Source organism: Molothrus aeneus, chromosome 1 (assembly GCF_037042795.1).
Source record: "Molothrus aeneus isolate 106 chromosome 1, BPBGC_Maene_1.0, whole genome shotgun sequence".
NCBI lineage: Eukaryota > Metazoa > Chordata > Aves > Passeriformes > Icteridae > Molothrus > Molothrus aeneus.
This window is the reverse complement of record NC_089646.1, coordinates 18,970,965-18,994,699: the sequence shown is the minus strand read 5'-3', so window position 1 is coordinate 18,994,699 and position 23,735 is coordinate 18,970,965. Positions and strand designations below refer to the sequence as shown.

Genomic DNA, 23,735 nt, shown 5'->3' with positions numbered 1-23,735 from the left:
TTATTGTGTATTTCTGTAAAAGTTAAAAAAATATATAGAAATATTGATTATCTTTTGCATCCTGCCTATGGGAATTTGCTTTTAATGCCAAAGACACAGTTGGTTCCTGTTTTCCTGCTAAGCTTATTTCTAATTGCTTTGTTTGCCCTATCTTTTCCCTAATTACAAGGTTTACTGCTATGGATAGTCACAGGGATGAGCTAGGGCAAACACTAAAGTGAACAGAAAATCTCTAATTCTAGAACTTTAATTATAACTTCATTAAACTAAAACAGAATATTAATTCTGGAATTTGAATATAGTCATGCCCTTTTCGTTTTTTAATTTAATCTTTTGCATGTGGATTTTCTTTACCTAACCTGTTTGCTTTGTTTATTGACATTTTTTATAGTGGTTCAAATCATCAGGAAAATTGGTGTTCAGCTTTTTATTGGTGTTTTTATTGGAAAATTGGTGTTCAGAAGTTCCTAAGTGCGATCATGTATTTTTAAAAAGTATCTACTGGATATATAGAAGTGATTTTTTTTTTTTTTGCTGTGGCTAGTTCCTTCAGTTGATTTTTTCAAGTCCTTTTAACACCATTTACAGGAATTTGCTTTTCTTGATTATAAACTTGTAATGTGTTCCTCAAAACTTTGAAATTTTAGTAATGAAACAAGCTTTATTTTTTTCTAAGATGAATATTTGGTTCAGAATATTGCATTAATGTGTTCCTTTTATGTGTCCTTCTATCTGGAGTTGCTAGAATTGTTTTGAACCTGATCTCTATTTCACAGCAGTCTTTCTTTGTATTGAATGCATGACTTTATTGTGGTATATAATCACTTCTGCTACCATAATATTCCTGTGGAGGAAACTGAAATTTGAAATGAAATTTGTTTTTCCTTTTTAAAGACGTTAAACCTTTTAAATCCAGTGGTAATGACCATTTATTCGGGTGATGTCTTAAAGCATGTTTTTATCTGGATGAGTGGTTTCTTTAGATAGAATCATGAAAAACTGCACGATAAACTGAATTTACCTTCTGTTAGTGAGGTTGAATTGCCTGTTGGTTCTGCAGAATTTAATTCCAAGAAATTTTACTGAGATTCCAGACCCTGCTATTTTGAGAGGCACTTTTGTGTATCCCTGTAATGTCATAGCAAATGTTGTTCAGTCTGAATCAGTTAAGTTTGAAAAAGTTTGAAATAAGAAGTGCCTGACTACTCTTTGATTAATGTGTTAGCACTACATTTTTTCACTCTTGGGACACAGATATAGAATGTGTGAAGAGGAGCTACAATGACTTAGGAATTTGAATTCTTTACTGCCTCTTCTTCTGCCTGCCTTCTTAGTTGGGAGGAGCCATCAGCCCCATATTTACTCCTGGTAAAAAATTTCTATCTCATGTTTTGAGCTTTGGCTCCCTCCAGCAGTGTGGGGAGATGGGGAGTGAGGGTTGTGGTCAGTTTGTCACTGGTTGCTCCTGTAGCTGCTTAAGGAGAAGAGTCCTCCCCCAGCTCCAGCATCCCTCCCATGGGAGACAGTCCTTCACAAACTCCTCCATCCTGAGTCCATCTCATGGGCTGCACTTCTCCATTGACTGCTGCAACATGGATCACTTCTCCACAGGATGCAGTCCAGTGTGGATCCCCCACAGGGTTACAAGTCCTGTGAGGAAACCTGCTCCATCATGGGCTCCTTTCTCCATGGGTTTCCAGGTCCTGCCAGGAGCCTGATCCATGGGGTCACAGCCTCCTCTCAGGCATCCACTTGTTCTGGTGTGGGTTTATTCCAGGGCTGCAGGTCGATCTCTGCATCCCCATAGGCTACAGGGGCACAGCTGCTTCACCATGGTCTTCATGGGATTCAGGGGAATCTCAGCTCTGGTGCCTGGAGCACCTCCTCCTTCTCTTTCTTCACTGCCCTTGATGTCTGCAGAGTTGATTCTCTCACATGTTCTTGGTCCTTCTCTGGCTGCAGTTATATCTTCCCAATTACCCTTTCTGGTTTTTCTTTCTTCAGTATTTTGTCACAGAGGTGTTACCACAATTTCTGATGGGCTCAGCCCTGGCCAGTGTTGGGTCAGTCCTGAGGCCAGCTGGAATTGGCTCTCCTGGACAGGGAGGATGCCTCTGGCAGCTTCTCACAGAAGCCTCCCCTATAGCCCCCCCCACCAAAACCTGGCCATGCAAACCCAGTGTTAGTTTTGGGGGTTTTTTTGGGTTGGTTGGTTTTTGCTCAGACTCTGCTCTTACCACCTGGCATTTTTGTGGAGAATTACCTGCTGTGTAATTCCCCTCTCTGTGCAAGGGTACAGCTCTGTACTGATCTGTACAGGGCTAAAGGCCACTCAAACCTTGGCACGTACTATGTGTACCAAGACTGATTATTGCATGTTTGCCATAAATCCCCAGAAGTTTTAAGACTTGCTGCAGATGGATGGTGTTGCTCTTCAGGGTGCACAGTGATAGATGGAGAATGTAAAAATGACAGTAGCTCTCTGTGCTTAGGGTATATTTCATCATGTTTGTGTTATGATTCTCTGAGTAAGCTTGTAGATTTCAGTACACCTTACAGCACCTTCTGAAACGCAAATAGCTGTGGGAGCAGAATTTTCCAAAGCAGAACTGTGTTGTGCGTGCATATTCTTCAAAATCTGCCAGGAGTGGGATTCAGACTTGCAGTCAAACCAAATCACAGCACAGTGTTTGCAAATTGATGCCTACTCATCATTGCCTGGCCTGGTATGCAAATAGATTGAAATATTTGCTTTCCTCAAAGCTTGTATATTTAGTTGTCTTCTGTCATTTGCAACTGAAAAGTAAGGTTTATGTAAATGTCTTATCTATTTTAGTAAAATATGGAAAACTTTGTACAGCTGCTATACAAAGCTTTCTGTAAAGATGAAGAAACATTCTGTTGTAGGCCTAAATTCAGCAAGCATCTCACTTGGGGCAGGGAAAACGTGTGTGTATGCTCAATTTTAAGAGGCATGTGTTTGTGTGGTCTTTAATGGAGAGATAACTGTAGACACTATTTTAAATTCTATTCTGTAAAGAACTGAAAAACAGACAAGCTCTTTTTGAACAGATAAGTAATTTCTAGGTTTGATCTATATATTTTTAAAAGAAGCTGTTTTACTAGGTGTCTTGAGTATAAATAAGAGTAGATTTTTTTTTCTTTTTCCTGATTTTGCTTTCATTTTCTTTCTTACATTATTAAAATTCTGTTACCACAATTCCACATTTTTTTCAATCATGAGAACAATAATATTCCCTTGTATGGTTTCCTGATATTGTGCATGCAGTTTCCCTTCCCACCTAATTACTTTCTGTGAAACCTCATTTGATTATTGTTCACCAATAGGAACAATTCCGGTAAAATTTAACAGAAAAATAATGGACCTAAAGATGAAATTTTTGAAAGCCCTATGGAGAGTGTATGAGTGTAGGAAAGGGGCTGGAAATCTTGGGGGTGGATGGGGGTTGAGGCAGCAATTTGCATTGGGAGCTCAAGAGTGTTTTTTTACCTGTCAGAGAGTGAGTTTGAAGTGTGTCTTGGTCAGCTGTCTCATGTGTCTTCTTTACTTGGTGATTCTTAAGGAATTGGATGAATGGGGGATGGTTCACATGCCAGGGAGCTGATTTTGGTTTGGCGTTGAGGCTATAAAGTCTTAAAAATCCAAGTTCTTAGGTTTTGACACCTTGAACAGTTTCATTGCTGATGGAAGAACATTTCCAGTTTAACAAAAAAAGGCATAAAATTGTATGTTCAGAAAAGCATTAAAAGTTTATTTTCTACTTTTTAATTTTAAGCATAAAATAACAATATCCTATTTAAATAGACTATAAAGACCGTACCCATGAGATTTTTCCATTTACCTCAGGGAAGTAAAAATTTCAATCAAAGCCATTATGCATTTTTTTGCACAAAATGATGTTTTATGTACTTCAGTTGTTTGCTGAGAATCTTCAGAGTTCAGCTGCTGTAATTCCTGTTGTTTCTAGTTACAGTAGTATTTGAACAGTTCTGTGTTTGTTTGAAAGAATGAGGTCCTTGTAAACAGTTGTGAGAGTTTTTTGTGTGACTTGTTTCTTTAATTTCTTCTCTCTTTTAAAATGCCAGACATACACAAGCACTAGCAACAACTCCATGTCAGGCTCCTTGAAGCGGTTGGAAGATACCTCAGCTCGATTTACAAATGCAAATTTCCAGGAAGTTCCTACACATGTTTCAAGTGGAAAAGATTCTTCAGAGGCTAGAGGGTCAGAGAGCAAAGGGAAGAAATCTGCAGGTCACAGCTCAGGTCAGAGGGGAAGAAAGCCTGGTGCTGGAAGAAATCCAGGAACAACTGTGACTGCAGCTAGCCCTTTTCAGCAAGGTACTGATTGTTAAGCTGTAATACAACTTCTGCTTTGACATGAATTAGAAATTTTTTGTATGCAGAACTTGAAAAGTAGTTAATGTTTTATCCTCAATACTGAGATTATTTCACTTAAAACCTAACATTTTCAGGGTAAAAATGTTTGTTGCTGTAACATGAAAAAGAAGGTTGTACATTTTAAAAAGGCAGAAGTGATGCTTTTGTTCAGACTGTTAAGGTTTTCTCTTTAGCTGCAAACAGAAGTGTCTTTATGTGCCAGAAAGTTAGTCTGGGGTAAACTTTAATAAGAATTTGAGTCTAGAGGTCTTAGCTCTTTGAGAGAGTAATACTGATGGTTTTTAGTCAGTGCACTGGCTAAAGAACAGAACGGGACTACCTGATGCATAGGATGCATTGGCCCCTCAGTAATTTTTCAAGATGCAGATATTGAAAGTATACAATTTCCTTCAGAGTGAAAGACCTTTCTACTTAATTGTTTTGTCATTGAAATATATGAACAGAAGTCGAGGATGTTAAAAGTATGCAAAAAAAGTATGCTTTATTTTGTACTACTTAGGTAGTACAAAATCTGTTACTTTTTGAGCTTGCTAAAACCCACTACATGCACTATGAACACTTCTTAAAAGCAAATTTTATTATGGCATCTTTATCAGAGTTGAAAAATGATCAAAAAAATTAAAAGTTTTTTTTCAAATTCCTTACTTAGTAAAACATGTTATTTGTAAACACAACACACTAGGTCTTCTGTAAAGTAATTTTTAGTAATTTTCATTGTGGTGTCTAGTAGTTGACTGTTGTTTATGCTTTGTGATGGTGATTTTCCTTTTGAGTTTATTTATGCAGTGAACACTTGTAAATTTACAAGTTTTTTTCAATATGTCGGGTTTTTTTACTTGAAAGAAGAGGAAGGTTTTTTTTTTGTTTAAATTCTCAAAACTTTGAAAATTGCCATCTATAATTCCTCATTTAAAGAAAAATCTTACTGCAGATTGCAAAATAGATCTTAATTATGTGCATGCATTTTCTTCTGGGCTGCATTAAGGGAAGTTGATATAACTTATTTAAAATACAAAACAATGATATTTAAATTCTTTTAGTTAACTGTATATGTAATTTTATTTTAAATAAATTTTATTATAAGTGGAATTCTTAACAATGTTGAGTGGAGTACTAAAGATAAAACACTCGTTTTTAAAGGACATGGGTTTTTTATACCTAGTGTCATAGTTAGGAATATTTTCTTGATGTTTGTCATCAGTCTGAATTCTGTGAAACAGTACCCACAGACACTCACCTGTATAAAACAGTGAATTTTAGTGCATGTAGATGTTTGTATTTCCCAAGAGTGCTTCATTTTCTGCCTTGAATACAGTAATATGGTGATGAAATGACTGCATTCCAAGTACTGAAGAAGGAATGTAATTCTATTACACAAAAGATCTTTATGGTTCTGTGACAGTGCTAAAGAAGTCTTAAAATGCCAATTTCATACACTGTTTTTCACTTTCTCTCTTGCACTTTTGAAAAATGTCTTCTGTGGAACTCCTCCTCAGCTGGGGAGAATTAAGCCCAATTGTTGTTGTTCCCTTGACCTCTGTCAGACTCTTGATTTTAGGTAGAGTGGTAAGGAAGATTGCGGGCATAGTGTATGTGTGAACATAGCACATTTCTATTAGCTTGCTTTTTTTTTTATATAGCTGTATGTTCAAAAAAAACTGCTCCAATTTGCACCAAGTGTTTGATATGGCTTCAAAACATGATGGATGTTAAAGGTGCCTAAGCAACAAAATTGTTATTCTTCTTTTATTCCTTTTCACCTGTTTGTGCCCTAGATGCAAATTTGTATCTCAGACAGGAATCTGAGACTCATATCCAGCAAAGTGAAGATCAGCAGGAGAACCAATCCATTGAGTTATTTAAAGAATTCTTTAGCTCTTGGTAAAGCTTTTCACAGTCTTTCACATTAAATTTTTTTTTATTCTAAGACCATAATACTTCCCATCAGTTTTCATCAACTACAGGGAAAAACATAATTGTACTTCTTTCTCTTTTTAGGAAGCTTTTTGGGCACTCCTGGGAGCATAAAGTCATCTTCTGGAAGTTCAGTTCAGTCTCCCCAAGACTTTTTGAGTTTTACAGACACAGATCTACGAAGTGACAGTTTCACACATTCTCAACAGGCTTCGTCAACCAAAGATGTACATAAAGGAGAGGCTGGGAGCCAAGAGGGTGGAGTCAATTGTTTCACTTCCTTAATTGGTCTCCCTACATCGTCAGCAGCTGTTCCCCAATCTAAAAACTTTGACAGCTCACCTGGAGACATAAGTAATTCAAGCCTTACTCCTACAGCATACAAACGAGCTCAAACTTCTGGACTAGAAGAAGAAACTGTAACAGAGAAGAAACGGAAAGGAAATAAGCAAAGTAAACATGGGCCTGGTAGACCTAAAGGAAATAAAAGTCAAGAAAGTCTTTCCCATCTTTCAGTTTCTTCTGCTTCCCCAACTTCATCTGTGGCATCTGCTGCAGGAAGTGTGACAAGCTCTGGTCTTCAAAAATCTCCAACTTTGCTCAGGAATGGAAGTTTACAAAGTCTTAGTGTTGGTTCATCTCCAGTGGGTTCAGGTAGGCATCTATTAGATTTGTTTTTTTACCTTTAAAATATGTTTTTATTATTTTAGCTATAATTCTGAGTATGCTTTTCAGGAACATAGTATCATTTAAAGTATCATGAAAATCACACTGGGGGAAACAGGACTGTTGGAAAAGTAATTTTTGTTCCATGTATAGGTGCCACTGTGCTGTAGGTGGCTGTAGTAGGTGGACCTTGTATTGACCTAGAGGCTATATAAATGCAGGTTTTGAAGCTGTAGGGGGAAAAGTTGCATGTAAAGAGGTTCTTTGAAAATTATGTATGACAGGTTTAGCTAAAAAAAAAAAAAAAAAAAGTGATAGTATTGACTTGATTGTCTGTGTGTTCAGTTACACAGAGAAAACAAAATTGGTACTCAGGTATGTCAGCTTTGCTGAATGTGTCCCTCAGTTCCATTTTCTCAATTCAGCTTAACTGAAAATCAAAATGTCTACATGGAGAATGACCAGTTTAAACATGTAAAATTATATTCTGAGTCTGGACTCCTGTGCAGCTGGATGACATTTTCATATTCTCGTGTGCTATTTAGCAATTGAAATTGGCTGGTTTGTTCTTCCTCTGTTCTAAATGTTCTGCACATCTGGGGCTGTGAGAGGCTTTCTGTTTCCAGTAAACCTGTGTGTGGAATGGCCTGGCAGGATACTCTTATCTACCAAAGTCTTTGTTGCTCTGAAGTTTCTTTCAAAGCTTTTGTGATGTAAAAATAACAAATTACCTCACTTCTGAAACTTCAAAATTTTGTCCTTTTTTTTTTTAAATTTTATTTTTCTTAAATTTTCTTTTTCTTCATTTTTCTGATTTGGGGGAAGAGAGAAATGGAGCTTGAATCCTTGCTTCTGGGGAGGGTTTTATGCTATTTGTATTGTACACTTTCACTCTATAAGCAAGAGATATTTTTAAAATATACATAGTTCAAGGAAAAAAAACCCTGTATTTCTTTCAGAACAAGTCAGGTACTTAAAAACTTGATGTCAAAGCCACATTGTTTTAAAGTAGTTTCATACAAATGATCATTTTTATGATGTGTAATAAAGGCAATAGCAGTAGCAGCTATATTAAAAAATACTTTTCCTATATTAAAATCAGTGGAGAGAAATGGCATATGACCAAACTTCATAGTTCACTACTTATCTTTCTGTTTAAAATACAGTTTTAAGAACGTGTTTACCTCTTACCTGTTAAGAACAGTGAGCATCTAACAGATTCATATCAGTGTTCTGATTATTATAGTATGAACTTTCTTATTCCTGTATGATCTCTTTGAGGGGGATTATGTATTGCTGTAGTTGGGGTAGGACATAGAAGTACAAGGTCTTGGTTTGAAGTGAATGACCCACTTATATTTATAGTTTCCCTCTTATATTTATCATAGAATATTCTGCTCTCATCAGCTCCTTGAACAGGCCTTTCCCTGTCCAGGTCCATTCTTGCTTCCTTTGTCCTCTTCATGACTTCTCACTCTTCTATTTAGAAGATGCCAGTGATAATGTTAAACTCTTGGTAAATAAATACATGGATGGAAATACCGTGTCTGGTTTATTACGTTTATCATGATACTCAGCTTATAGTTTTACATCTATTAAGTATACTTAGATTCTTGGTGGCCAGCATTAGACCTCTAAAACAGTGATATTTTCTGAGGATGCCAAAGAACATGGATATGAATAAATGAACAAACAAAATTCATAAACAAAATCACCCTAACAAAACCAAGAAAACTCAGAGATACAAAAACAAATGGGATATCTTTGAGCACGAGCTCTAAATTTGTCCAGAAACTTCTGCTTGAATCACAGCTTATTTTTGTAATGTAACCTTCTCCCTCATCTCCTGTTTTTCTTACAGTTGTAGTGCTGCTCTCCTTGCTTCATCATAAGCATTTTTTGGTTTAGCGACCCAAAATAACCCAATTTACAACAATTTTTTATGTTGCAGGGAAAAAGGACATATGAGTATTACCAGTATGATCAGAAACATGTATTTTCTCAGGAGTAATATTCTAATGTTTCTCTTTTCAGTGTGCCCACTACTTAGTTGAGTAACAAGATCTGACAAGGGAATCTCAATTATTTGATCCAAGCTCCCAGATAAGATTTTGTGCATCTAAATGTAGTGAGTGAAAACACAGAGTACTCAAATCAAAAACTTTTTATTGCCTCTTACTTGGAAATACCTTGATACCTCAAAGAAGCCAAATCAGGAATGAGCTAGACCATACTACACAAAGCTGCTGAGGCACTTCTGCAGGAATCTCCTCCTCCTTTTTTTAATAGTCTTCCTAACAGCAGCTATGTAAAGCTATCATTCTCTTTCAGTTTTCTGAAGAGTACTTGTAGAGATCCATAAAAATTATGAAAAATACGACTTCACAGATGTATGATAATTGTGTTCATAATTAATGTTCAAATGAGATGAAGTGTGAAGGGAAGCTTATTTTAAAAGGTAACACAGATTCATCATGTGCTATTTATATGTAATTAGGTGTCTTCCCAAAAAGTTTTATTCAGAGTGAATATATTCAGCTAATTTTGTAGAAATAGTTTTCATTTCCAAAGTTATCTAGTCCAAAGGGCTTCTCTTTTCCTGCTTAATAACAGAAATGTACCATGAATGTTGGTATAGTATAAGGTCATGTTATTAGAAGCTGTTACAACACATACACTCAGGTTGTGTTTGCCATGCAACAGGTCTGATGTGTTCAAGGTTAAACTTGAATGTTCAATCTTTATGCTCTCTGTTATTTTTTCTGAAATATATTTATAACCTGACAGGAAGCATTTTATGCATTACTTTAACACTGTATTCAAAGGAAAAAAAATTAACTGTTAAAAAATGAAATAAAATTTAAATTGGTAGGGTGATAGGGAATTTTTGCAGTAAATTAACATTTTACTAGTACACTCTTTAAAAAAACCCACCAAAGTTCTTTAGATACCAGCTCATTTACAAACCATACTTGTCTTTTTTTGAGAATTCACTAGCATTTTAAGTTTATTGTCTAAAAAGGCCTAACTTATTGGAGGAGTTGTATAAAGCTGATAATGGTTCACCCCAAATATGGTTGGTCTTTGAGTGATTTCAGGATCTGAATCTTTTAATAGGGGAAAGTGTGTATTGATTTAATCTAAACTCAACTATTTTACAGAGCTATCTAACTTTCCAAGTCAAAGCTGCCCAAGCTGTATTCTCAGGATTAAGTTTATTCTCACCATCCTTTTAGGGAATAATGTTTAAAAATTTCTAGTCTAGTATTGTAAAGCATCGAGAGCTTGTGTCTCTCAGCAACAGGAAAAAGAACATTTTGTGTGATGTACAGTACCTTCTGACTTTTTTGGAATAATGTAGCAATGTAAAATGGAAAGAATCAAGTATCAGAAGTTATCTGAAATTTTTGTTTCATGGTAGATAAAGTTCTTGTGCAGTTGTCTTCCAAATTCAGCATGGATACTTGCTGCTGGAATTCTTACAGTGCTTCAGGCACTTCTCTGTCTTTCTCGGTTCTGCTCTTGATTTCAAATGTACAACAAATTGTATAGTATCAACTTCAGTAGCTAAGGACTTCAGGGGATTATTTGCTTCAATATTTTAATTTTTGTAAAATTGATTTTATGCCGTTATGTGTACTGTAAACCCTAAAAAAATCTTATAATTTTTTTTCTTTAAGAAGATTGGAAAAGATTAAATTACCAAGTGGGCCTCGAAATGGCTAGCCTATTGTTTCAGCACCCTTATGTGTCCATCTTCTGGAATTCCCTTGTCCTGATTCAGGTGAAATTAGAATTTGTCTTTCTACATTTTTATCTCTGCACCATATATATTCTGCCCTTAGCCAATCTTCAGTATGGTCTGGTTGGTAACACTAGACACTTCTTGGAATAAAAGACTCATCCAAACCCAGTATTGTATTTTATTAAAGCAGTATTTCAAATTCTGAGTTGATCCTATCCTGTGCAGTCAAGTTTCAAATGCTTCAGATTAGTTGCATGTATATTTTTTCTCCTTTCCAATCTGATTCAAGCTGTGCTGAAACCTTTGTCAATGTTACACAGGTTATGCTGTGCAAGATCATGGTACTGTTAAGCTCATTGTTGCACTGATGACATAAGGGAACTCTGAGTTTCAAAGTAGAAGAGTAACTTGAAATTACTCTCATTTGGATACACATCCCTCAATACTTTTGTTCTTTTGTTGAATCTTCAGGATGCTGTGTTTAAAGTTTGACTTAGTAGCTTCTCTTGGGAGAAAGATTTTAGGAAAAATTATTCTAAAACAGTTTGTGCTATTATGTTTTTATCTGCAAAGTGCAGATAAACATAATAGCACATAAAGCAGAAGTCTTGCTGTGTTAAAAAAGCCAGTTTGTATTCAGAGGAGATAGAATATAAAGAAGAAATTGATACTAATTGATACTAATGGTATTTGAGGACTAAGCAAATGGTATAGAAAGCATACAAAGCAAAATCAATGCATGGAGAATTTCATTCTTCATATTTGAGGCTGAACAGAAGTGGTGTTGAGATTGGTGAATGTGTACAAGATTAAAATGTTAAAATTGATGATTGTTGGTGTAGGAAACACGGAGATGTTCATCTGGTAACAGGGAGGAAACTACATGAGGAAGTATTTATGAAAATGGGGATTGTCATGAAATGCATCAAAGTTCTTAAGTAAAACAGTTGTTATCAGCAGCTACAGCCAGAAGTATTGACATTTCCTGATGATGAATACCTCGTACTTCCATGCTTTTAGACTGTCAGTGTTAAATTTCAGTGTTAAATTTCAGTGAGTCTTTAAAACTCACGAAGTTATAAGAGAGACTGACAAGTAGTTAATGTTATGCAATTTGGATGTATCTGGCAGAAAGGAAGATTTTAAGACTTACAGAGGTGTAATGACTAATGGTGGAAATTGAGAGTTATGGAAAATAACTTACTGGACTGATTTTATATTATTTCCTAATTTTTTAATAGAAGTGGCATACTAAGTGTCTACATTTCAATTGATATAGCATGACATTTTAAATAAAGACTTGTAATGCTAGGAAGTCAGCAAATCCTTCCATTAACTGTAATTAATAGGTAAGTTTCAATTTTATTTTGTTCATAGAATTATTAAACCAATAATTTTACTTCATTTTGTTATTTCTCCTTATGCTCAGTTGGTCAGAGCATGGTGCTCTTAACACCAGGGTCACAGCTATGATCCTCAAGCCACCAAAGGGTTGGACTTAGCAGTCTTTGTGAGTCTCTTCCAATTCAGAATAGTCTGTAAAATCTATTGGAAAATGCTGAAATTTTTTAAAAAGTCTGGTTATGAGGGCAGGGTAAAATGAATCTCTTGGTCAGCAGTACAAACTAAGAGTTATGTTGGTAGAGCTAAAGTAGAAGATTATCTTAGAAAGATGGATGTATACTTGCAGGATAAGGATGGCCTTCTGGGGAAAGAAGGACTGTAGAGAAAAAGGATAAAGGTGATTAATCAGTTGTGTCTGAGTTTGCAGTGCTGAGCTGTGTTTAAAAAATGTTTTAATGCATAAACAGCAAGCTAATGAGAAAGGCAGCTCTGCATTCAGAGTGTGTCTGGTCTTTGAATACTGTGTATGGTTCTGCAATTTGCTCTGTGTAAAGAAAAGAGCTACGAGAAGGATATCAGTGACTGGAAAAAGCACATTATTGGAGAATAGCTAAGGAGTGAGTTTATCAGACATGGATATCATATGAGGAACTGAAAACTGGCACAATGATCCTTAACCTAACAAAGAAGTAGAACATCATCAAGTGAGAGAAAGTAATAGTTGAACTAATCACAGTTTTGAAAATGTATTTTCTAGAAGATACAGTTCAGTCAAACATATTTATTTGATTTGCAGGTGCAGGAGTTTTAGAACTAAGAAGTTAATGTGCTTGCAAAGATTCTTGTTTGGTCCTTATCTATGAACCTAATTCTGTGCTGTATTTTCTCTTTGATTTTTAAATGAAAATGTAGCATGGTGCATCAGTTTAGCATATGAAATAGTTTGTAACTGGGCAAATAATGCATTTCAAAATACAGTAGTTAGTAGTAAATTTTCAGGCAGCATGGGTCTGCTAGAATTAGTTCCCAGCATAGTATGTTCTATGCTTTTATCAGAGATTGAGAAGTTAAGTCATCTTTGCCGCTCTCTCTGCGGGTTCAGGGTGGCTTCTAAAAATGTATGTTGTAAAAAATGTGCCTGGATGTAATAAATAAGAACTCCTTCATTAAGAAGGCTGTGGGAAAAAATACTGAACAATGAAACTTCTAACAGAGATGTGTTTTAAAAACAGTTCTGAAAAACTTCTGAATAATGATGGAGAACTGAACGTTATGATACTTTAGGGGGAAAAAAAGGCTATTATCATCACTGTGACACTCATTTCAAGAAGGGATAGAAAAATTACATCACAATTAATTGAAATTACTCCATACATGTTGCAGGTAGCAAAGTACTATATTTATGGTGCTAATTTCCTCCTAAAATATGACTATGAATATGAAAGTTGAGAAGAGGCATATAATGATTGATATATTTAAAACATGCTTTTCAAAGAGTCTGAAGCTCTTTGATAGACTGAAATATCTTTAATTTTAAAATATTTAAACTTACAAAAATGTGTAGAAGCAGAATTGTAATTATTATGCAAAAATAAGTACTCTTCCTGGTCAAGATTTTTTTGGTAATTGTGTCATGGTAATTGCCATTTTCTGGTTTCTTGGTTTTTAGTTTTGTTTGTTTTGGGGGGGAGGGGGGGATTTTTTTTAAGTTAATAGAAAAGTACAGTATAGTGCTTAATTGGATGGGCTGCTGAAAACAAGAAGTGTTCAGCCTGTTCACTCTTGAAGTCTCCAAGCTGCCTGACTTGCCATGGAAGCAGTGTTTTGTGCATGAGCTGCAAATAAACTGCCCTGTGAGTGTTGCAAGACCAGAAACTCTTGGAAAATCACTTTGAAACAAAACTTGATTTAAAACAAGGCAAAGTTTTCCTTTCTCATAAAATTGTAAAGTTTTTGGTTTTGAGTGAAAACAGATGGGAGTACTTTCTGAAGGGAAAAAATAATGGCCCAGGGAAGGGAAGCTCTAATAACTGGGATAGAGCTTCCATGTCAAGCTGCTAAGGCATGCTAATTTCAGAGAAGATCTTGGCAGCTGTGGAAATTACATAACTAGTTAATTGTTGTATGAGAATGTGTTTGTCAGGTTAAAATAGAAACTTTTAAGATTTTATCTTTAAACCAGATTCCCAAATTTTGGTGAGTCTGGGCATTAGCTTCTATTTAAATTTCGAAATATGTCATTATTTATTTATTTATTACACTCTGACAGTCAACAGGAAATAGTATATTTAAATTACAAACTTGTAATACATTTCAGATGCTAAAAAACCTACAACAAAGTGAAAAAATCAATATGGGAAAGGGAATTGTAAAATGTATTTTCTTGACTTCCCTTTTAGGTCTTTCATTTAATAACAAAATAAAGAAAATTTTGGTAGTTACTAACTATGGGAGAAAGACATAGTTCTAAACAGCTTAGCAAAAAGATGTAAATATTTCTAAACTGTTTGAAATACTGGTTTTATTCAAGCTTTGTGAGTCTTCTACCCAAATATTAATTAAATGAAAAATACAAGAAATTCTGCAGGTCTAGATTTTTGCCCATACAGAATTATTTGTGGAACTAACATCTAAATACAAACTCTTGGAAACATAATAAGTATCTTTATGATTACACTGACTGTTTATTAGTTGTATCTGTACTGGCAGAGAAGAAAATGGACTGGGAATGGCTTAAAGGCTACTTAAGTTTCTGTGCTTACTACTTTCCAAATTTAGCTATAAATCTGTTTTTTGTGGTAAGGGGAGGTTTTCAGAGAAGTTCATGACCTTTTTGTAAACGGCTTGCTTTTATATTATATTTGACTCATAAGCCTACAAAGTGCCTTGTATATATTTGGTGTTAGGTTTGAACTCCTGATAAAAACTAACTTACTTTAGGCCTGGGTAATCTGCATAAACTGTGCTGCATGAACGAGATCTGGCTGACAGCTTTGCTACTGTTGTTGTCTGCATAGGGAAGAAAATAAATTGCCTGCTTTTCCAGTGCCTGATGGTCTTTGCAGATACATGGAGTAAAAGTATGTGGTATTATCATTATTACATTTAAAAAAATAAGGGCAGAAAGAGAAAAGGTACTGAAATTTCCAGGTGTGTGCTTAGATTATGTTAGTTCTTTAACTCTATTATTATAAAACTAAGAATTATAATTTTAAATCGAGCAGGGGAGTAAGGAGACACTGTGAAGCAGTTAGGATTTCTATCCTATCAGATGTCTTTGTTGAAAAGCTTGATATTTGCTTTAGAAGTGTATCCCTTTTCTGAAGATCAAGGATATATTCCTTAATTGTATTGCTGCTTGGAAAATAAAGTGAGATACAAGAGTTAGCTTACTTGTAACTGTTTAGTTCCCAGAACCTCCTTTAAAATGGCTTAACTTAAAAAAAGGACTTTCAAAATGGTATCAAATTAAGAGGTTGTTTGTGTGTATACATGTATATGTATTTTAAAATGAAAATATTCATCTTCTTGAGTGTGAACATTTTTCAGCATCTGCAGTCAATTACTAGAGTATGGCATTCTTTGTAAGTCAAATGTGAGATAGCAATCAGTCTTTTAACTCCATAAAATCTGTTAAAGGTGACATGGGAACATAAAAAAGTGTGTGTGGGGGAGGGTGGAGAAGAGGCTTGACTATAAAAGGAGCAGTAGGGTTTTTTACCCTTCCTTGAAAATTGTACTTTTCAGATCTTACAGACTTTCAAGTCTTTCAGAAATCAAATATATCTAAAAATTGAGTGATGTGTATGTGTTGATAGTTCTTGAAACTTTTTTGTCCTTCTGAAGATTGTCCAATTCATATGGTAAATTTTTTTTGTTGTTGTTGTCAGTCAGAGGTGACAACACTGCAGTCAGGTTTTTAAAATCAGAAGGAAGTGTACTTAGCATTTAAATTTTCCATTTATTTGATGTGAAGAGCTGCAGTACCAGAAGTTAACTGACTGAAGGTTGTCTCAGGATTATATCTGGGGGAGAGGCTGTGATGTCTAGAGATGTTGTTGATTATCATAATAATTTCTGCAATTCCCTTGCAAAGTTTCAAAAGAAAAGAAAAAAAAACTAGAAACGCTAACATAATACAGTGGCATAAAAAAGGCTAGTTACCTTAAAATAATTGAGCTTTCCAGTGAAAGATGTTGCTCAGGGACAAATCCATTAAGATGAGAATGGAGAGATTCATGTGACACTCAGATACGATGACACTCACATTCATATAGGAGCTATACTGCTTTTAAAAACAAATATAATAGGGCTAAGTGTCTGATTATCAAGTCCCTATGCTGCCTTCCTATGTGAGTAATTTATTTTTTTCCTCAAGCAGGTTATATGGCTGTGATAGGACCAAGCACAGCAGCTTTCTGAAGCTCCAGGTTGCCTGTGGTGCTGCAGCACGTCACTTGGCTCAGTGCTGCAGCACATGCACCCCTGCAGTTCTGGCTCTGTAGTGGAGCCTGTGCAGCCAGGTGGGCCCCTGGTGGCTCCATGTGCATCAAGAAGTGTCCTTGGGGACAGTAAGTGACAGTGTGTGCCAGTGCCTTTGCACTGTATGGTGTTCTGATACTGTACAAACAAATGTACAAACATTACAGTACCTGCGTGATCCGCATGTACATCTGAATGGGAGCTCGTTTCTGATAAATCTCCCCAGCATGATTAAAACAGAAAATTGGCAGCAGTAGTAAGCCAATGATGGATTTCAAGAAGGTTACTCAAATAAAACTCTCTTTCAAGAATATTAGGCATACCTGAAAAGCTGTTGTAGGAAAGTGATATACAGGTATGCCATATACACAAAGTGTGCTGTTAAAATTCTTAGCAGGACAGTTCTTGCAAGAGCTTTTGTGCTGGTAATGCAGGAAATAGTAAGTGAAATAAACTATTTTCTATTGTTAGAAAAGCTACTTCTTATCTGATCCTGAATGTAAAGCCATTTTTTGTCCATTTGAACCAAACTGGGATTTAACACCTAGTTTAGATGCAAACTCATTGCTTCATATTGCTCTTTATATACTTTTTATTCAGCTTTTAAATAGAAGTCTTCATCTTTCAGTGTCAGATTTGGTAGATATGTGAGAAGGCCATAAGTATAACAGGAATAAAACTGTTCATTTTGACAGTGATCTAGCTTGCTGCATGTGTTTTTGTGAGAGAGAATTTCCTATAGTGGTAGAAGGTTCAGAAAAGGGTCCTCACTAACAGGAAAAAAGGGAAAATTTTGGTCATTAAAAAAGTGAGTGAGCATCTATGTTCTTTGGACCAGTATAGCTCTAGAAATCTGAGTTGAGAAGGATTTGTGGAAGCTGGTAATGGAAGTGAAGAATATGAACATGCAACTGGGACTTCTGCATGAGTAATCCTGTTAGATCCTACATACTTGACTTGGTTTTATTTCTGTTTCCCATTGTTTATTTGTTTTGAACATCTGTGAAATAAGAATGAGTAGACATTCCAAGTAAATTTAAAAAAAGTCTTAACAGAGCCTCCCCCAGCAAACAAATAAAAAACCAAACCCCAAACACACCCCTCATTCCTCCAAATGAAAAAGTGGCTCATAAGCTGTCAGTATAGTTAGCTTTCACATAAGAATGTCAAATGCAAATTGTTGGAATTTGTTTTGTTGGGTTTTTTCACTTTTTTTTTCCTTAAAGCATGATAACTGTCATGGGCAAATGCCTAATCTGATGGATTTAGGGCTTGGTTACAGCAAATAACATCCTTCCTAGGGACAAAGTCACTAGCCTTTTTTTCTGTTGTGGAGTAGTGGTAAGCTTAGAATGGAACTTAAGGTTTTTATGAATAACCAATTCCCTTAAAAACAAGTAGTGAACAGCCAGAGGGTGGTGACTTGGATGTAGGTATTAATACTGAGTCATTTCAGAAATTGAAATGAATGAGCTGGAAGCATTAAAGTTTTTTCTGAGCAGAATTGATTTTAAGGAGGAATAATTGTAAGATTCTAAGTAAAGCAAACAGCAACAGCTGCTGTAAGGATTGGATGAAGAGAAGAGAAAGATTTAGCCAGGACTGAAAGTGTGGGAGGCACTAGAGATGGCAAATTAATGAAAACAATGAGAAGTGAAGTCCAGATATTACAGCATATATATATACACACACACACATACATACACACACACACATATATATATAGTTACCATTCACTGTCCCTAACCTTCCTTTCTCCACACCTTAGCATGTTGAATTTCAATTTGGCTGTACATTGTAGCAGAAAACTGGGTGGCTGGGAGGGGAAAGACCTAGCTGCCAATAAAGGCAGTTACACAGGAACCAAGACAGTAGCTCTTTTTTCCTTCCAGAATAAAACACCTTTTTTCATCTGCCTTCTACTAATTTATGGAGTGTGGAAGGGAGTGCTGGTAGGGGAACAGTTCTCCTTCTGTTCTGTGGAGAGGCTTGGGGGGAGTCTAGAATTAGCTCCATCAGTCACAAGCAGGGCTGATCTAGTGTTGGCCCTTCCTTGTGTAATTGGATGAGGTCTGTGGTAGAACAGCTAGGGTTTTGTTAGCCCTTTAACTGCATCTCTTCCTCGTTTATCTATGAAGTGTTATCTCAGAGTAGTAAATTTTGCATTGGGACATATCTAGTCTATTCTGCTTGGAAACTTTCTCATACCTCTTGAGTGATGTTTGGGAATGCATTGTATGTGATTGCGTGGATTAGTGGTGGCTCCTGTTTGGCACAGTTTTAAAGAAAGAAAATGAAAAAGTATAGCTTTGGCAGTCTAGGGCAGAGCTTGTTGGAATAAAATAAAAAATAAAGAAGAGGAAAGAAAAAAACCCACCACCACCCTAAGTTTCCTTCCAAACCTACCCAATGGTTCCTTAAATTTGAAAGGGACTTTCTTTAGTGTTGAAAGCAATGATGGATCAAAATGGCTGCCGTTTCTTGTGCACAAAAAATTGAGCATAACTGGAGAGAATGGATACAATTATAATCAAATAAAGGCTGTGGAGAGTAGGTGTGGGTGAAATGATTCTGCACTTAAGAGTGGCAGACTGCAGTTGCATTGTGTCCTCTGCACCTGAGAAAGAATCTGTCTGTATAGTATAATGTGATTCCAGTCATATCATCTCAGTGCATTTTAGTAATTTTTTTCCTTGTAAGCTATGAATGTATTTTTGTATTTTGTTAGTTCTCTGAAAACTGTTAAGAAGGTTAATTAAAATTATCAGTTTCATTTATTTCAGATTAATGCACTTCTGTCAAATATCATACAGAATTTTGTACATTGTGTGTTTTTTCTGTACCACAAAATTTAAATCCCCGAACATTAGTATTTATGTTTTTTAAAGAACGGACTTTGTAAATTAATGCTTTAATTAAAATATTCCAAATTTTACAAGTATTTCCATTGATGTACCTCTGGCTAGTTATTCAGTTTTAGTCAGTAGATAAAAGTAAAAGCTTTAAAATTTTTTAAAATTGCTTCTTAGTTAGTTTTGTAATCTTTGAGTATAAATGACAGAAGTTTAAGATGTCTTTGTTCATTCATTTTTTTGAAATTATGATGTTCAAAGGGCCCTTCAGAAGAGTTAAAGACTGGCTTATGGCAGCAATGTTTGGTAGCTTCCAGTTGTGGCAAGAGTAAAAAGAGAAAAATAAAGCATTAAAGGTAGTTGCCCTGTTGGACCCCAAATAGTTACTGCAGTCAGATCTCAGAGGCTGATGCAGGTATAAAATTCCCCCATGGGAGTGTGACAGAGGTGTTCACTTCACTGTGGTCTATAAAATCATTTGATTACCAAGTCAAACCAGATGTGTAAACTGAGGGCTTTGTTCCTTAGTAGTGTGACAGAGTGAACAAACAGACTGAAACTAAAATAATTCTGTAGCCATGAGGTCATTGTCCTAAGGAGGAATAAGCTGGTGGGTTAAGTGCAAGAGGGCTGGCATCTGCATGGCTGCCACCACTCTGCAGCTGGGCATTACAGTGCTGTGGTGGCTGCACTGGAGATTTCAGCTGTACAGCAGAGGATGTGAGTGTGTTCTGGCACTTCAGGATCAGAGATCAATACTCTCTAAACACCCCAGCCCATGAAGGAAAGGAAGTTCATGTGAGCATCTCCTTTGGTGTACCATTGGTTGGATGTTCTTTCTGTGTATCTGAGTTCTTCTTGAACTGAGCTCTCTGAAGTCCAGGAGACACAACCGTTTCCTGTTACACTTGATTACTTGAGTTCATCTCAATCTATCAGTGAAGCAAAACAGATGCCTTGTGATTAAAATTAGCAAGGCAACTTCCCTTTCAGCTTCTAAATTTGTTGCAGACAATGAAATTAAAATCAGTCTTTTCTTGGGGGGACTGATTGCCACTGGAAAGAATTTGAATTTTTATTTGTAATACTAGCCTTAGAATACAGCTAATTGGCATGTGCTGGAATGTTCTTATAATTGACATTTAATATCTAACCAACACTGATAAAAGAAATATAAGTAAAACATTATAGTGGATAGAAATAAATCCATTTTACAATTTGTGCTACTGTAAATGATCAGAGCTCTAATACAAGAAAGATGTATTCAGGTATATTATTGTTCACTGAAATTCCTGTCTATACATACATTCTTTTGTGCGTCTGTTAAACATGATCTTAACATGAAGCCCTTTTTCTCCTAACTCAAAAGCTTTCGTGAAGTTGATGAATGCCATACATAATGGTAAGTTATATTAGAATCTTTTTCAGAGGTTCATTTATCACAAAGGGTAGCCTTTTGTGGAGAAGCCTGATTGAAGGTCTGCATATTCTATGGATTGGGTGAAATACAGGTCTGCAGTGCGTCAATTGTTCAGTACTTGAGTGAAAACTTTGTAGATTGTCTGCAGGAGCCTGATAGGTCAATAGTTCCTCAGTTCTCTCTTTATGATCTTTTTGTATGTGTGAAGTAAAATGATAACAGTTTTATTCCAGTTCTGAGATTCTTTTCTTTAATTTTGTGAATAGTGTTTTCTAGTCCTTCTTCTGTGCTCCATTCATAGGTGTGTTATAGTGATGTCTACCTCAGGCATTCTCCCACTTCCCTTCCTGACTACTTAAATTACTACAAGTAATGCATGTGAAGGTAGCCTTGTTTTGTCCATTCTTTGTTCTGACAGCCTGATGCTGCTCATTTGTGTCACTGATAACAGAACTATCAATTTCAGAGGGAGCAATATTGAATCTTTAATGCATCTAATGGCTGTTTCCTTTTAGTATTCAGCACTGGCTTTTTACCCCTGTTTCTGTATTCACTCATAGCCAGTGGAAATGAAATATCTTATTAAATTAGAACTTGGTTTACTTTTTCAAGGCTGTTGTTAGTTTGTACGAAACAATCATAGCTGTATTCACAAGTTACTGGAAGATTTAAAACTCTCTCATGAGGCTAATTTTGAAGACTATCAAATTTATTTCTCAGTTTGGCATTTAATTGATGTCAGATGATCTGTTAATAAAAATTGGAAATTTTTATCCATTTGTCTCAGCCTAAATTAGAAATTTTCTTACTGCTGTGCACATATGTTAGGAGAGCAGTGCTGTGTGCATTACTAATTGTATTGACTTGAAATTCAGTGAATGCAAAAGAATTTACATGTTTGAAACTTTGCATGGTCAAGTTTTTTCCATTTTAAGGTAGCAGTCATTATGGTTTTATAGAACTTTTGCTTTTTTGCACTGTTAGAACCATGAATTAAACCTGTCAGGCAGATGTCTAGAGTGGTGGATCTCTTAAATAATAAACATTTTAATATTACATTAACTTTATGTTTCATAGTCTATGTGTGGTGAGAAATACTGAAATTTCTCTAGATTTGCTTTGCTTTAGTAAAATAGGTTTAGCTTTTTTTCCTTTTGATATAGGGTTTCCCTCTCACTCTCCCAGGTATACAATGCTCTGAACCAGCTTTGAGATGAAGGAAAGCAAGCTCACCATTTTTCTGAACAAAAATAAAACACCTGAAGGGTATCTGACAAAGTGTGCTGAATTTGGACTTGGTGAGTTTCTGCTGTTTTATAAGCAGAGCCTTTTTGCTGTTTAATGTTGAAGAGATATAGATTGGCAAGAGGGTGCAGAACAGAAATCGATGGAATGCCATTTGTGACTTCTTTCCACATTGCACTTTTTGTTTTTTAAACGAGTGGCACAGATAGTTGGAAGGGCATATATTGCCAGACAATAGTAATGCTTTATATAACTTACTGTTGTGGAACAGCATAATGGTGGCTACATGTTTGTTTTAGAATGGTGTTTGGACAGGATTTATCATCTAATTACCTTATTGTGGGGTGGTGGTGATGTTTCATGATACCTTCTGAGGTTAAGTTGTTACTTTTTCCCCCCCAGTATTGCCTTTCCTTCCCTCCCTCCCGCCATCCTGGTATTGTAGGGCTCTTGTTTTGCAGAAGCATGTATCTGGGTGAAATCAGCGAGAGTAGGTAGAAATTTTGATCATATGAACAGCAAGAAGAGATGTTGTCGTGTATGTTTATATAGGATGAAAAGTAATTATTAAAACCTGAGATAAATATTTAAATAAAGGAAGATCATTTACTCCAACAGCATATTCAGATTATGTGTCAGGTAATGCTGAGGATTGTAAATGTCACTGTCGGTAAGAGTTTTGATGGAGTCTGTGTGAGGAGCTTGTTTTTTCATTGCACTGAGTTTAAGCTGGCTGCACATCAGCAACAAAGTATCAAAAAGAAAACCTGCAAGTTTTATTTTGAGTGGAAACAAATACAAGTTTGGAGCAGAGAGGTTTATTATGAATAGTTTAGTTATAAAGGTGGCCAAACCCTGTCAGTTGAAATTTGGTGCTGACAAACTCTGAAGGAGGAAAGATAATAGCTAAAATGTTGAACTGGTTTCAGAGAATCTAGTCCTAAAGAAGAGGACTAGAAAATGGAGCCATGAAAGCTGCTCCATTAAGGTGCCTGCCTTAATAGAAAGGAGTCAAGACACTTGAAGGCAGACAGTGGCACACTGCAGTTTGCCAGTAAGAGACGTGGTATACTCAGTGCTGTGTTTTGCAGTTGTATAGTCATCTTCTTATATCTTTGCTTTTTTCAAACCTTTTTCTAAAAACCACAAAATTTGCAGCTGAGAGATGTAAAGTTGTCACTGCTATTCACTGTGTGATAACAATGTGCTTTGTCCTCCCAAGTCACTCTGGATCTTACAGTCAAACTTTTTTGACTTGACCTTGCAGTCTCATCTCTTCCTCTATGAGTCTACCACTGAAAAGGAGCAAGAGGGATGCACATATCTATACATGCATATATATATACACACATACAGAGCATACATATCTCTTGGCAGTTTTAGTGCATACATTAAAAAAAGACTAGGAGAAGCAATGACATGATTATTTTACATTAGAAATAGCTGTAAATTGTAATATTTGCTTGTTGCCTTTCTGTGGTAACTTCAGTTCTTGCTTGTTCTGTCTTCTGTGTTATTTCATACTCGTGTTGCTGTTTTTAGGTCTTTGTTATTGATTGTTCTGTCTTATGCTGATTTTTGAGTTGCTGTGAGGATAGTCATAATACAGAACAGACATCCATTGTGACAGTCTCAGTCCTGTGA

General features: G+C 35.8%; 1 protein-coding gene across 4 annotated transcripts in view; it reads left to right on the top strand.

Annotated features, from left to right (window-relative positions):
• MLLT10 (MLLT10 histone lysine methyltransferase DOT1L cofactor) overlaps positions 1-23,735 on the top strand; it is a 123,872-nt gene that overhangs the window by 61,025 nt on the left and 39,112 nt on the right. For all 4 annotated transcript variants that reach the window (XM_066552360.1, XM_066552343.1, XM_066552335.1 and 1 more), the window contains 2 exons: positions 4,108-4,363; positions 6,422-6,991. In XM_066552360.1, coding sequence (XP_066408457.1) covers positions 4,108-4,363; positions 6,422-6,991 — 826 coding nt within the window. The remainder of the gene's footprint in view (positions 1-4,107; positions 4,364-6,421; positions 6,992-23,735) is intronic.